The sequence below is a fragment of the Chanodichthys erythropterus genome, chromosome 13, assembly GCF_024489055.1.
Source record: "Chanodichthys erythropterus isolate Z2021 chromosome 13, ASM2448905v1, whole genome shotgun sequence".
Lineage (NCBI taxonomy): Eukaryota > Metazoa > Chordata > Actinopteri > Cypriniformes > Xenocyprididae > Chanodichthys > Chanodichthys erythropterus.
In genome coordinates, this window is record NC_090233.1 from 40844596 (window position 1) to 40860586 (window position 15991).

Consider the following 15991-nt stretch of genomic DNA (forward strand, 5'->3'; position numbering starts at 1 on the left):
TAATTTGCAAATACAGTACACTTGATGGAGGTGGGTAATTTTCGAAATTGTCTTATAAAGTCATAATATATACATTGTTTTTGAATTACCGTAAAGCATTTTGTCACTCTCGCGTGAACGTGAACATGAGGCGAGATTGTGTCGGGTCGGTGTAGCTCAAGTTGCAAGTGCTGTATTCTGGCGTAGACGTGCCAGAGGGGGTTAGTGCTCGCCTCAAACACACCACTACAAGTCAATTAACCATCGTAAGGACTTAGAGAACTATTTATGAAGGTAAAAAAAGTTACTTAGTTCTGCTTTAATGCACCCTTGGCTGAATAAAAGTATTAATCTCTTTCCCCAAAAAAATTAACGGCAGTATAGAAAGAACAAATAAGGCAAGTCTGAACTGAAAATTATGACAACAATATAACTTAACTAAATCATGGCTCAGTTGCAATTCAATTTATGTAACACTTGGTGGTTAGTGAATAAGACCACACATAATCCACAGATAGAAATGTTATGTTCATTAAATGTAGTGACTCAGCTGAACTTACCTGTCCAACATAGTAGAACTCCTCAGAATCATTGTCACCCTCTGAATCCTCCTCTATAGCATAATGGCACTGGAGAGAGTTCAAAAGCATGACAGGGCATTAGTCACAATACAAGCAATTCATTTTTGTTCCAGACATTTGAAAATAAAATATTTCACAATAAAAGCTAAAAAATAAAAATAAAAATACAGTCTTACCGAGTTTTTGTCGGTTTGAAGTTTTGATTTAATAGACAGACAGCTGGTGGCATCATTATTTATGCGTATTTCTAAAGACAAAGTGAATGCACAGATGTGTGAGAATGACATGATATTGTGAAGAATGTCAGATGGAACAATAATCTTCAGTTTTTATATATAAAAAAAGGACCATTAATGGCATAATTTCTGTGACAGGCCTGATCATGTCCTGAATATACAACCTTCAGCACTCTCATCTAACTTCCTAATTATTGTTTTCTGCAGATCGTATGATATGCATGGTGACAGCAAAACATTGTTTTCAACTAAATTACTGTAGGTCTTACTACAGGACTAGCTGTTATTGTTAATTCCGCTACAATTCCAAACCACAAAAACCTACAATTTTAGAATTATCGCTGCTCAGAATCACAAATCTGTAAAGCTTGGATAACATATCATCACATTAAAGTGAAAAGAGAACCGTGTTGTCTTGACCACTGTAGTGGTGCTTGCATTTCTCTTCGCCTCTGAGTAAAAATGGATTGTTTATGCAGGAGGTCAAAAAAACGTTTTAAAACTGACAAAGTGCACAAAGATCAGCAGAACGTACAGGCTCATTAGTTGTAATGTACTGTGTCGGAAGATGTCAAGACTTAAATGCGTGGATGCGTGATAAGCTTCTATTAAGCGTCTAACTAACTGCTGGAGGAAATCAGTGAAGATCGCTGCTGTTTTGCCACTTTGTTTTGGCACATATGTCTTGGTCGGTCCTAAAAATAGGAGCAGAAGACATGCAGTACAATTCCAGGATAATTTATTTCCAGGATTACTGCCAGTGTAATCAAAAAGCTCTAAAAACAGAGAGGGATTGGCTAACACTATGTTAAGACTGCAATAATGGGATCTTTAGATGACAATTTTTTTTAAGTTTTTTTTTTTTAATAAATAATTTTATTCAGCAAGGAAGCATTTAATTATTAAAAATAGAAATATATATTTTAAAAATGGAGATTAGATTTTAGATTTGTAATATATTTCACAATATTGCTGCTTTTACTATGTTTTCACCAAATAAATTCAGTCTGGGTGAGCATAAGAAGCTTACTTAAAAACATACAGACTCCACACTTTTGAACATTAGTAGTGTATACCATGGCAATTCTTGAAGTGGATTCAAGTACACTGGCATATGGTAGTCATTCAGTACCATGTTATATATCAAAGTATCATGGTGGTCTGACACCATCACTGTACTATGCCACTGCCACAGTACTTTTTTTTTTTTTTTTTAATGACTGGTCTACTTACCATCAATTTTGGCAGACATGAAGGATCAAACTCTGAGCCAACTTAAAAAAGTCTGATTGTGTAGGTGGTGGAATCATGGGTGCTAGCTCATGGTTAGAGCATAAATATTCAGCCAATTGGGGCCTTGACCAAAGTTCAAAAACCACTGAAGTATTTCTGTGAAAGTACACTGATTCTGGAAGGCTGCTGGTTTCCTTTCCACTTAGGTGTGATTTTAAAATGTCTGTTTGTTCGACTGGTTCATTGGTTTTCTTTAGCTGCAGCTCTTTAATGATTCACTATTAGATGATAATGTCTCTTACCTGTTGCAATTCTATGGAAAATCACTGGTATCGGATCCCTGGTGACTAACACTTCATCATCGTTTTCAGAGTTAGACACATACGTGTTATCTGAAATGACAAATGAAAAGCATGTGCAATTGAAACACCAAGAAAAGCAGATCTGAAGAAGAACTAACAAATGTAATCAACCCACCAATGATTGGTAACAAAAAAACAAATTGCAGCTTATACATAATTAATAGAAACACTCCAAATGAGAGTGAACTTAAATATGTGCTAATTCTACAGTTTCTGGACAATCCACTGTTTTCAGATTAACGCATCCTTTGGCAATGTTGCCTAAAACTGTGCCAAGCAAATTCCTCATTCTTATGCAAAGATGAATGTCTGCCACTATGCTGTAAATCAGGCTAGACTAAGTCCTTCAAAAAAGGAAGTCTGCATCTTCTAGACTTAGTTTTAGGGGACAACTCTTGTGTGCTGAATCAAAACATCAAAGGTCAGTCTTAGGCTCAGAGCAATGCCGCAGCTTCACAACAAAATCAAATTTTGTGTGCGTTGAAGGGGATTTACATTTACATTTATGCACTTGGCAGACGCTTTCATCCAAAGCGACTTACATTGCATTTTACTATACATTTGTATCTGAGTATGTGCAATCCCTGGGATCGAACCCATGACCTTGGCATTACTAGTGCCATGCTCTAACCACTGAGCTACAGGAAAGGGGATAAATGTTCAACTTCTGTTAACTTAAAAAACTTACTACGCTCAGTCAAACTGAATTTAGAGTGCACTAGGCAACTCTACCTGAAAGTAAAAATCCAGTGTAATCACTATACCCATAAAACCCACCGAGCTTCATCATTGTGTTGTGTCATTACATGGCCGATAAAGGAATGAAAACAAACATTCACTTTAATGTATTGTGCCATTATAATTATGTGATGGAAAAGAGACAATGGGAAAAGACTTAGGAGTATAAAGCAGCTGCGTTAGAGCACTTCATCACACTGAAGCTGAGAATGATGCAGTTCAGCTATATTATTAGTACTGGTTTATTTTTATCAGAGGTATCAGCCACAGAGGTATCAGTCACTTTACAGAGTAGACCTGGCGACGTCATCTTTCCTTTGAGGCCAGTTATATTCTGAGTAAATGACATTTTGAACTCAATTTAAAATTTTAACAGAAAAGTGGACTGCCACAGTGCTAGTTTTGTGGGTGCTTGGCAAGATGTTGTTATGCAGTTGTTTATGTGTTCTGAATGTTTTAGCACATTTATATTAGGAAACTATTGGGGTGTTCAGAATGGTTCCACACTGGTCCAAATAGAGTCAACCCCCAAGTCTCGATGATATTCTGGTCCCTAGATTTGGCCTGTGTTCCTCCTTCAATGAAAGTCTAAGGCATTAATTGCAACAATCTGTCTTATTTGAAGAATCATTCATGTTTAGAGCACAGATGTCCCAACAAGAGTTACAAGGCAAATTTGAATATCCCTAGGGTTGTGGATTTTTCTAAATCCCAAGCAAGCAGTAGTAATAGTGTTTTATGTTAGGGTTATGATTATTGGTCCTTATTGTGACAGATATAAAGTCAATCTCTATGTTATGGGAGCACTGGTGAGAGTTTGGGAGTATCATTTATCAAATTATTAAATAATCCATTACTTGTAATACCTGGATAATCATCAGAGACATGAACAGAGTAGGTCACCCTGCAGAAAAACAAAAACACAAATATTAACATTAGACAGGATGTATGTAACACTGCAATGCATTAAACTGATTCTCAGAAACATTTATGCTGTACATATAGTAGCTGACACATCACATTGAATCAGCATGCAGAAACAGTTTGAATATTTAGATACAGTCTGAATATTGAAAGTTCGCATATTGTGACAAGACACCTACTGGAGCAACACTTACAACAGAAAAGTCCAGATGTTTGTTTTTTTGTTTCGATTTCAGTGTAATAAAGACATACATTTCATTTATTGTACCTGACCCAGCAATACTACCACAGCAAAGATTCTGCAAATAACTAATAAAAAGTACAAATGAAAAGTACAAAATCCAGCCAAACACTTTTCATTTTTTATATACAACATCATCATTGGAGATGTCATTTTTTTTTTTGTTTTCTTACAATGATATTGTTATTAGCATGAAATACAGTGACATTTTGAACTGAAAATTAACGCATTTTTGTCTTAAGGTGTAGTCACATTTACCGTTCAATTTTCACACGCCATCAGGAACGCAAAAAATATCCCCACACAGGAAAGTGATTTCTTTATGAGCTGTGCTTTATACATCACTACAGTATTTTACGAAATTTGGGTACATTTAAAATTTACATTAGATTGAGACGTCTCAGATGCTGGAATCCCACTGCACCTGTCCATCGCTCACAGAAACCCAATTCTAATGCCACCCATCTACTTCATAGCTCACACTCTAAACTGTTCACATAAAGGCTTATGAATACAAATGGTCAGCTACAAATAAAAAAATCATTTTATGTTTTTGTGCAGTGTAGAAATGTAAAGACAGAAGCCCCATTTAGTGTTGACACCGGAAACCTTAAACAGAAGCAAAACTGCAATAAAAAAAATAAAATAAATAAAAGGCTCAAAAAATCCCCTCAGTTGCACAAAGGTGCCTGACAGAAATGAGCAGATGGAATATATAAATTCCAAGTGACAAAAGGGATTTTGCAAACACTTTACAGAAGAGACTATCAGGTCCCAGAAGGGTGTTGCCCATATGTCCTGAATACAGCTAATCTAAACACTTAAGCAAGAGGTAATTAAGGAAAGTGTGGTCTCCATTTCACGCAATCAAGTAAATAAGGTTGCAAGGAACAGCGTTGACAACAGGACACTGTCTCCTGTGAGGTACCTTGAATTAACGTGGAGATTAAGTGGCTTGCTAAAAAGCCTTTTAGTAATCAACCTGAAACTACCAAAATCATATTAATTACCTCGATATAGGCTGATCTGCCAACAGTGAAAATATAATATCACACAGGTGACCTTTATGTGCTTATGTTTTTTTCGCTCCATTGCACAATGTGAGAAAATATATTAAAGACTTAATGGAGTCAATGACCTTATACATACCATTAAAAATCATGGCAAATAACTTTATGAAAAAAACCCACACAACCATACTGGGTGTATGTAGACTCTAACTACTACTGGAATAGAAAGCGGTACTAGCCAATAAGTAATTATGTGATGACAACACAGAGAAGATTGATTCAGTGGAAGTGAAACCCCTCATGGGGTCTCACACAGGATGGTGCCACTCACAGGAAGCATTTATTCACAATGACACCTGGTATTGTTTAAAAATAACTTGGATGAAACACTTTTTATCTTTGGTCACATGAACACATTTTTCTCAAGCACACCAAACATCTGCAAAATGCCAATGACTATGCAAAACTGCATTAGTTCATTTCGGGTGTATGAGGTTCATGCTTATGCTCGATCACACAAAGCCTTCTTAATATTCACAGGCCCAAAAATGCATATTTGCCCCAATATCTAATGTTCTTTTTTATCTTAAAAATGCATTTAATTTATTTTAAGTGCATCATTTCAATCTACAACTGAACATCAATTCAGTTCCATTTCTACAACTGAACTTCTGCAAAAATATAAAATGCTTTGTCAAGTAACCAAAAAAATGTGGTAACATCTAAATTAATTGTTTTTGTTTAAGTGAAAACAAACCAACCCAAACTCAAAAAAAGCACCATTACGTAAAATATTACATCTTATTCTTGCATGTTTCACAGTCATATGTCCAGTGAATTGTGCTAAAAGGGTGTTCAGTTTTATCCGAAAGGGCAAGTTGTGGCAACATCTTATTATTAAGTTCATTGTTGCATGCATCGTGGCAGTTTGGAAATGAAATTTTTCCATACATATGGAGCAAACATCAAAATGTATTAGTTTACAAATCATGAACTATGGTAAATGTGTTTCGAGGTCGTAACATTGTTCAAGTAACAGTGCAAAAATAAGTCTTTATCAATAAATAATCCCATGTAATCATGAGAAAAGGGACAAACATTGTTTATGTTTTATTGCCACTGGTGTTTATTTCAGCTAGAAACTGCAGTAAATTGTATATAGGTATATTTTTGGAGTTTGGCAAACATGTACTGTAGGTAGAGGCATGTTTTTCCAATGAGCCTAGGTTGGAAACAACCTAACTACTTTGGGCTACACCAATGAAAAGTACATTTTAGGGGCCCAAATAGTGCTTTAAGGTAACAAGTGTCCATTTCTAATATCAAATATACAGATTTTCAGGCAACAGACCACGATTTCAGCTAGCATCTGGTATCTCCAGCTCTGGTTGGCTTGATTTTGGGGTAAAGAAAGCATTACTGTGTATATGAAATGCATAGACTTCAGCGAAAGCAAACAACCTCTACATGTGAATGGCCCAACATAGGAGAGCAAAACCCTATGGGCAGGTCTCTGCAATGCATCTATAGTCATTTTTCAACTGCCTGTCACACTGAGAGAAACTTTCCCATGTGGTTTGCATAGAGGTCATATGCAAGTAGTACTGCAAGAAGATAAGTGCAACTGAACATATGCGTGATGAAATCAGCACTCAGTATGATGCTATAATTGTACTGCTGACATACAGTTCAAAGGTGTCACCAGTAGTCGTACACAACTACAAAAAGAAAGCCAAAAGTTGTGCAGCTAATGGAAGAGCAGCATGTAAGATTCTCTGCATCAGTTGCATACAATTTAATTCAACTATTATTTACGTATTTATACTTATATATTTAAGAGAATATAGTATTATATATTATATATATATATATATATAGTTGACCTTATATACTATGCTGGGCAATATATCGCATGCGATTGTCACGCGCATTTCGTCAGTAAAGCCAGTTCCCTGAAATGCGCGACAATCGCATGCGATATATCGCCCAGCCCTATTATATAGGCTACATACATAAACAACACCCACAGAAAAATTTTGTAAGCAAATATCAATGTATCTAGCTTAGTTTGTAACTGTGAAGTCTGCACTTAGACAGATGCTGTGGTTTATACAACCCAAAACTGCCATATACCGTTACAAAAGCACAACATGGTGTGAGCGTGGCAAACTACTTCTGCTTTTATGCTTTCACTTTCTGCAATACACAACACCTACAAGGTTAGCCAGATCTCAAATAATAAGGAACTTCCTCATCTACTCACTGAATTAATAGTTTACATCTTTTTGATGTAGTACACCAAATGACCCAAAGTTTATTTCAGTGGTCGGCCCGCATCCGCATCTAATGCAACAACATTTGTTTGAATTAGAGCTTGTCACAATTTAGCACTCATGGTAATTATGTAAATTCAGTTACACCAAGATGATGAAAATCAAACATAATTTGTGTTGATCTCAGCCATGATGGATTATTCATGAGAAACTACTGCATCTCTGGGATTATGGGCTTGTCTGTTCTTTTCACTTCGTGAAATATCTTATACATACTTAGTAGTTTGGGAACATCAAACAAAAGTGATCTCCGTGCGAATATCCATCTTTGAATAGTTTGCTGTATCAAATATCGGGGTTATCTGGCATATCAGATATTAGAGCAACCTTGTTTTCGGTGAAGAAAACACATAAAAGGTGCACAAAATTAGGCCATGTCTACATTACAATGAAACATGGATCCATCAGTGAAAGATGTTGAGTGCATGTCGCAGCTCTACAAACAGGAAATGTGCTTCTTCCTCTATAAGGCTAGGTGCAATGATTTTTCATAGAGAGCCTATCAGCTCATTTCCTGCTTGTAATGCAAGGCACCTCCTCTAAGAACAAGAGTGACATTTGCAAAACAGTTCAAACATAAAAAAATGGACAAGGAACTCCCTGTTTTTAATTCAGGACACCTAAATGGATTACAACAGAGACAACCAACTGAGCAGCAGTGCTACAAATTTATTGCATGTGCACAAATAAATAATAACAGGTGAACATACGTATAATGTAATAAAAGTAGTAAAAATAAATATGATTTTTAAGAATTGCCAAATACATGTACATGCATTAAGAGTTTGTGTTTGGTGTTGTAAAACAAAAACTATAATACAACCAACCACTTTTAACCAACGGTAATTGAAACTTGAAGACCTTATTTAAAGGCAACTATTGAGAAAACGAGATCCACCACACTGCTTTTATAAATCTTTCGAGGACCTTCTTCTGTACTGGTAATGCTTCAGTGAGCCAAAAGTGCTTTCCTGGACAACTCATTTTTTTAATTAGCATACTTATCATGAAATTTGCATGACTATAAGGAGGGAAGCACTATTCCAGTGCTAGTTTCTACAAAGGTCTGGTAGCTTTGGAGGTATTACTCATCTAAATGGCCTCAAGCTAAAATTTCAGTCTGGTATCTCATCTGACTTCACTGTTAAATGAGGTTGCAAGTCCCATTTTGCCAAAGAAAAACTATTATCCATCTCTCATTTCAATCTGGTGAAAAAGCCTAAACAATATGTTGGCATAGTTGAAGGTTTTGTAGTAAACAGGTCAATAGATGGGAAAGACTGCCCTTTCGAGAACGAGAGCAATGGTGTTCTTCTCATGTTTGTGTTATTGTGCATTAGACACTAGAGTGGGTAAGACGAGACATGGCCACTTGACGTCAAGCTTTCACAGACTAACCCAAAACCACTTCTAATTGAAAGTACCATGAACTTCTGCTAGCAGATTCTTAACTACAAGTAGTTAAAGGGACGGTTCACCCAAGAATGAAAATTCTGTCATCATTTACTCACCCTCACATTGTTCCAAACCTGTATAATTTCTTTTTTTTTTTTTTTTTTGTTGAACACAAAGGAAGAGATTTTTAAGAATGTTCGTAGATCTGAGTTTCCATTCACTTCCATAGTATTATGTTTTCCTATTATGGAAGTCAATGGTGCCCCAGATCTACGAACATTCTTAAAAACCTCTTCCTTTGTGTTCAGCAGAACAAAGAAATTTATACAGATTTGAAACAACTTGAGGGTGAGTAAATGATGACAGAATTATCATTTTTGTGTGTGAACTATCCCTTTAAGAAAGAAACTACAAGCTTTCCTTGCAGTGTCTTAGGTTAAGATTATTAAGTAAATGATATGAAATTTCACAACATATAATCAGCTCTACATAAAAAGCAAACTACATATCAAATATCTCCATAATTAAACTTGACGTCAAAGACCATCTATCACACCTTCACAGCTTTCAGCAAAATCATTACACTAAAAAGTCTGAGCCCTAGAGAGTGGCATGTAAATAAAACAACCACACTGGAGTTCATGATCAGTGGAGCGATGAGTATATGGTATTCAGATTCTCAGTGTTTTCTTTTTAAAAAGGCATTGTTAACGAGAACAATAGAAAAGCACATGACTTGATAATTTCCAAAAGTCAGTTTCTTTGTGCTCCACGTTGTTTTCAAGCACACAATAAGGAGTTTATTCTTTTTATATGAGGAATACCAGCTAAAAAAAGCTGCCTATTCATCACTGTAAAAGTGATTAGTCAATGTCTAATATGTCAATGACAGAGTACAGGGTAATTAATTATATGTAAATACAATCTAGTGCAGCAAAAAGACTGCATGCTTCTAAAGGCGGTACATATTTATCAATGCACAGGATTTCACAAGCACTGCTGACCACTATAATAGCGAGCGGAGCTGAAAGAAATGAGGTTATTGTCCTTATTGATAGGGTGAAAAGAGAACATGCATGAACCTCAACTGAACGGACTACATCATTTAATCATCATTTTTAGGCCTCGCTCATCACAACCGAAACACCTATTAAAGGCTCAGTTCAACACCCCACCCACCCAAAAAAAAAAAAAAAGAACGTTGTCATCATTTGCTCACCCTCAGGTTGTTCTAAACCTTTATAACTTTCTTCAGTATAGTACAAATGAGATGTTAGACAGGATGACAGATTTCTTTCCTTTCACTTTCAGAGCATCTTTTTTCAAAAATGAAAGCAAATGGATGAGAATGATGTTCCACCGTACAGCTTCTTTTGTATTTTCACAGAAAACAAGAAAATTGGGATCCGAACAACATAGGGGTGATAAAATGATGACGGGGTGTACATTTTTGTAAACGGAGTACTGACAAATATGCTTATAACAAATAAACAACTCAAAACATGAAGCCAGCAGGCCTGTGAGCATACAGCATGTGTTTACATTGATAGCACAGCTGCCTATATTTACCTTTTAGGTCCTTTGGAGTAGGTGAATGTGAAGGTGGAGTCAGAGAATCTAAAGTCTGAAACACAAATGACACAAACTTAAGGTGTGTGAACAATATAACACACTGGACCACAAAAAAAGTCCCTTTCAACAAGTGTAGTCTCCATGGCAACATCAACAGGGAATGTCCATTGACAATGAATTTACGAGAATTAAATTGATAGTTAATAAATGTGTGATGGTCAATAGTATTGTTGACCATCACACGTTTAATTGCAAAATCATTCACATCACAAAGCAACACCTGAGAGGCATGTTAATGCTTTTGTTATGATGATGATAAAAGCAGAATATGTGGTAATAATAATGGCAGCTCACGTTTGCACTAGGCCCTCGATTGCAGTTGATTATTGCATAATTTATAATGTCCAGGAAAGATTAAATTGCGGACGCTGGGGCACATTAACCACATACGTGTTTTTGAACATATCGGGCTTTTGTGTGAAGGAGGAAATAAAGCCATCAGCCTGCCAATTGTGTTGAGTAAATCCATAGCAATTGTTAAAAGGAAGACAGCACTCTTAATAAGAGACAATGGAAACTCACCAGAAAACAGGCAGTCTTTCTCTGCCTTACACCTTTGAATTACGATGTCGACGTCTTTTTGAATCCTCTCTTGCCTTGAACACATCCCCATGAAATAACATACACTAGAATGGCTTCTCTAACTAATATTCGGCGAAACAAACGAATCCTTTCCGCTTGCAGGCACGATGGATGTGGGGAACAGTAGAAATACGTGCTTGGAGGTCTTCTGTAACAATCCCAGGTGTGTCACGCCAACCGACACCGTTTCATCTCGTCTAACAATAGCCTCGATCGCATGAGCACAGCGGACAGCTCTTCCTCGCGACAGCTTTCATAAAGATATCACTTTTACACCGGAAGCATCTCTCAGTCGTCCTCATAACTCTGCTGAACCCAACAATGGCGATGTCGAAAGCAAAGGCAAGAGCGCAAAAAGATATCGCAAGTCTTAAAGTAAACCCAACGCGGGCGTGAGCGTCAGACCGTTACTGAAGAGCTGAAGTTGAGCACGGGGGGAATCAGTGTGGGAATCCTGTGATTGCATCCACGAGATGAACCCGGTGGGATCGGGAATCACAACAAGGCGGATGATGTCATGGACGTGTTTTTCTCCCCACGCGCCCACTGCTACTGTCCAGCACTCTGGATCTGCTCAGGATTACAGGCTTCAGATTGAGAAGAAACATGCTAATTCAGCCATGGAATAACAAGCTGTTTATTTACTAATAAACAATTAATCTTATTATTTCTAAGCAATCATTCGATCAACGCTGTGGTTCTTATTGAGAACAGCAGCAACAATGCAAGTGATTCTTTCATACAACAGTTCAATAAACAAAGCAGGTCATGTATGCATCAGAGTTTGTGTGTCACCTATCAACCCGCAGACTGAAATCCGCACGTGAATAGATGAGTGGAGCGACAAATATTTCTGCCTTCTGTAATCAATCGGCTGAAGCTCGATCCACTCCGGGTTTTGCATGTCACACACACACACACACACACACACACACACACACACACACACACACACACACACACACACACACACTGATGAGAGAAACCCTGCTCAGAGCAGGAGGCAAATGCTGAGCCTGAGTTAATGAATTTCCAATCCAGGAAAAAATCAAGTCACACATAATCACGATCGATCATTGTTTACATTATCAATTAGTAATATGAATTGTATGTAGCTATGCTTGAATCAACCCAATAAGTTCATTAAATATTTTACCTTTGAGGCTTTAAGACAAGTTAGTGTGGTTATTCTAACTTTAAAAGGTTATTTTTCATGTCTGTCACTCTTATTTTGATTTCCGTTGTATATTTGGAGAGGGATTTTACTCCTCTGTATATTTGGATGTAAAGCACTTTGCTCTACAAACAACCCAAGTTGGGTTAAATATGGACAAATCCAGCGGTTCAGATAAAGATGTAATATAAGTCTCTGGTGTCCCCAGAATGTGTCCCCCACAGATCAGTTATTGTCAAATTTGCCCCTATTTGGGTGTGAGCAAAAACATGCAGTTTGTGTCCCTTTAAATGCAAATGAGCTGCAGAAGAGGGCGGAGCTTTAACAGCTCAACAACAACAAAGCTGCAGAATCTCAAGCAGCCAGTAATCAGGCATGACGTGTTTTTGTAGGCAAAACCCGGAAGCGAGTTAGCATTGACGTCCGGTTCCATCGCCTCAAAGTCTATGGGGTTTTTTTTTTAATGTTTTTTTGCTAAATTGCCTGAAATAAGGTCTGTGGTTAACAAAGCCTCTAAATATTTTCACGTTTTGATCTATGATATAAAACACACCAGTTATAACCCACTTGTGATTTTTTAAACCTTTATTGTGTCTTAAAAAATGGCGGTTGCTAACAAGTTGTTAAAAGGGACTACTTCCTTTGGTGGGGACTTTAGACGTCATCATGACAAATGGGACAGTTGGACAGTATTGCTCATGAAGAAGTGGATAAGTATTCATACACAGCGCATATCATAATCAGCGAGCATGTTTTTAAATAGAGTTGTTTTTTAAATACAGTTTGAGGAAGCTTGGTGGTGACGACGTTGATCCGCGACCATGGTGTGCTGTAGTCCGTTTATAGCCTACTGTTAGCTTTTTATATCTGATGACTTTATTTAGGCTTCAAAATCTATAAATGTGGTGTTAACTTGTAAAGATTATCTTGACAGACAAAACTTGTAAGTGTCATAACCCTTTGTTAAACACAGAGCTTTTTTGTGATTTTCCAAAAGTGGGAAAAATGCATATTGACAGAGGGAACCCGTGCACCGCTAACTTCCGGGTTGGCCTACAAAAACACGTCATCCCTGAGGTACTCTATGGTGTTCAGGCTTACATTGATCAAACTGGAGTCAGACACTGATGGAGAGTCTCAGGAAGAAGTGTAAATGGACGTTTCTGACCGGTAGATACATTTATGTAGTTGCTGTGAAGTTGATTAAACTGCCGTCATGTTAATCATTTGTGCAAATCCTTAGTTGAATTGGCCCTCGTTTGTGAAGCAGTTTATTTAACTCAACTATTGATTAAAAATCACTTTATAGCTGGCTTAAAATGAACACAAAATTGGTTGGCTTTATTTTATTTTTTTAGCATTTTTTAAATTGAGAAATAAAAAATACCTACTTATTTATGAAGATTTAAAAAAAAAAAAAATATATATATATATATATATATATATATATATTATTTTTTTTTTTTGAAAATCTTCGTAAATAAGTAGGTTTATATATATATATATATATATATATATATATATATATATTTTTGGCTCCGTTTCCATCCCACACTGCATGAACACAGTAAAGTGATGTCATTACCAGAGACTGTTAAAGGAAATGACAGCCTTGGCATTTGTATCATTGGAGAAAGCCACCTTGTCAACTTGAATCACATGTGCTTCGTAAAACAATCATATACTGGCCAGAGATTTTAACAGTCTCATTTGCAGATTCTATAGAATTGAATGTGCAGTTCCATAAGTGAATTCTACCTGTCACAAGTGTCTGTGTGACCTCTCATTTAAAACAGCTTTATCTGATAGCAGATTACATTTTTGGGGGGAGCCCCACATCATTTGAGCTGACTCCTTGCTGAACTGAACGTCTTTATTTGATAGCAGATAACTCCAAAATAAAAGTCATGTTGAATATTAGCAAACAAGACTTCATTATGTGACAAGCTGTTTCCACACTGAATCTGGCATACACTATCACCTCAAACACATTGTTTAAACATTGCATTTCACCCACAGAGCAACAAAGCTTTTACACACTGTGTAACGGGTCATGCAATCAATATGACCAGATCACAACACACTTCATCACCCTTCTCTCGCTGTGCTCACACCCATCATTCTTCTCACATTGACATTATGAACACTGAACAGTTTCATTCCAGTCTGAATATACAATTTCCACATGGTTCTCTCATGCAGAAAAAAAAGGTCACTAACAAAATGTTTTTTTTTCAACATGATGTTGCCGTAATAGCATTTTGGGGGAGTTTTTTAGTACATGTACACTTAAGTAGAAATAACATAATACATGAATATGATAATATGGTAATAATCTGATCTCATTACTGTACCATGGTAGTGCCACAGTACTTTTTTGTAAAGGAAACTGCAGATTTACATTGATTTACAGCTATTTACCAAATAATAACAAACAACCATTTTCATTAAATAAATGATTATTATTTTAGTTTTTCTAAATTAGCGTCAACCATTTGCATTCATGAAACTCATGAGATTCTGTTCACACCAGAGAGGAAAAGCTGTAGAGAGGCACGGTTTAGGCCACAGCAGTTCGTCCAGCCTGAAGATGGATGGCTGTGTTAGTGACACTTTGATTAACAGCTCCATCCGGACTTTGGCTGGTGGCTCACCAGTCTGGAGCTCCTCCAAGGAGACCCCACTATAGCCCAGCTGTGCTGAAGCAGGCAAGGCCTCGGCTGATGACTGCACTGGCAGGAAAATCCATCTTCCTGCATTGAGCCTCAAATGTATTTCCCCTTTCTACATACACTGTGTGATTGAGGATTTAGTGCATGTTCTGATGAATACAAACACACTCATCATTTTCTCTTTCACCTAAATGGCACCTCATCTCAATGCAGTGTTGATGGAATCAGCACCGCTGATGTGCAATGCAGAACTTTGTTAATGATTCTTCTCTGCACCGCCATCAACACATCATTCAGTGCTCCTTTCGATGATTTCACCATTATGAGGGTGATAAAAGAGCCCTGGTGAATTTCAATGCAACATATTTTGAAGGGGAATTCTACTGATAGAGCCCTGCAGGAAGCACTGTGTTAAAATAAACACATACGAGATAAGTATATGTGTCTACTGCCAGCTGGCTCGAGATAAGGGAAGAATTTGCAAAAAGAGAGAAAATGGACAAATGAAGCAGGTGGATAATAGAGCAGTATTTCCTGTTTTTGTGGGGAGACCCACATATTTGAGTTGACTCCTTGCTGAACTCATGATCAGTTCATTAATCCTAATTTCACAGTGAGTCAAACAGCTGGTGAGAGTGCATATGCACTCTGATGCTCTTTATTATCAGGTCTGCAAGCTAGATAAAGTGTTTAAGAGGCTGGATACATCCAATTTACCAATAATCCTCTTTCTCCATCACCATCAAAGGTTTTGGGATGGATATTTTGAGACACAAGTTTGTCTTCAGCACTTAATCATTCAGCAGAATATTTGGTCCGTTTTGGGAGTCACTTCTGCTTCAAAAGACTTTTTGCCTTATAAATTTATATTTGACACATATTTAATGTATTTGCCCTTA

The 15991-nt window shown here is 37.0% G+C and overlaps 1 protein-coding gene across 2 annotated transcripts in view; it reads right to left on the reverse strand.

Annotated features, from left to right (window-relative positions):
- Positions 1 to 12015, reverse strand: part of parp8 (poly (ADP-ribose) polymerase family, member 8) — a 30401-nt gene extending 18386 nt beyond the window's left edge. Inside the window, exons 1-6 of one of the 2 annotated variants that reach the window (XM_067405948.1) lie at positions 11187 to 12015; positions 10602 to 10656; positions 3996 to 4033; positions 2332 to 2421; positions 737 to 807; positions 540 to 608 (exon numbers count right to left, since the gene is read on the reverse strand). In XM_067405948.1, coding sequence (XP_067262049.1) covers positions 540 to 608; positions 737 to 807; positions 2332 to 2421; positions 3996 to 4033; positions 10602 to 10656; positions 11187 to 11277 — 414 coding nt within the window. In that variant the 5' untranslated portion in view covers positions 11278 to 12015. The remainder of the gene's footprint in view (positions 1 to 539; positions 609 to 736; positions 808 to 2331; positions 2422 to 3995; positions 4034 to 10601; positions 10657 to 11186) is intronic. The other variant, XM_067405949.1, reaches the window with a different exon arrangement.
- Between the last annotated feature and the right edge of the window lie 3976 nt (positions 12016 to 15991).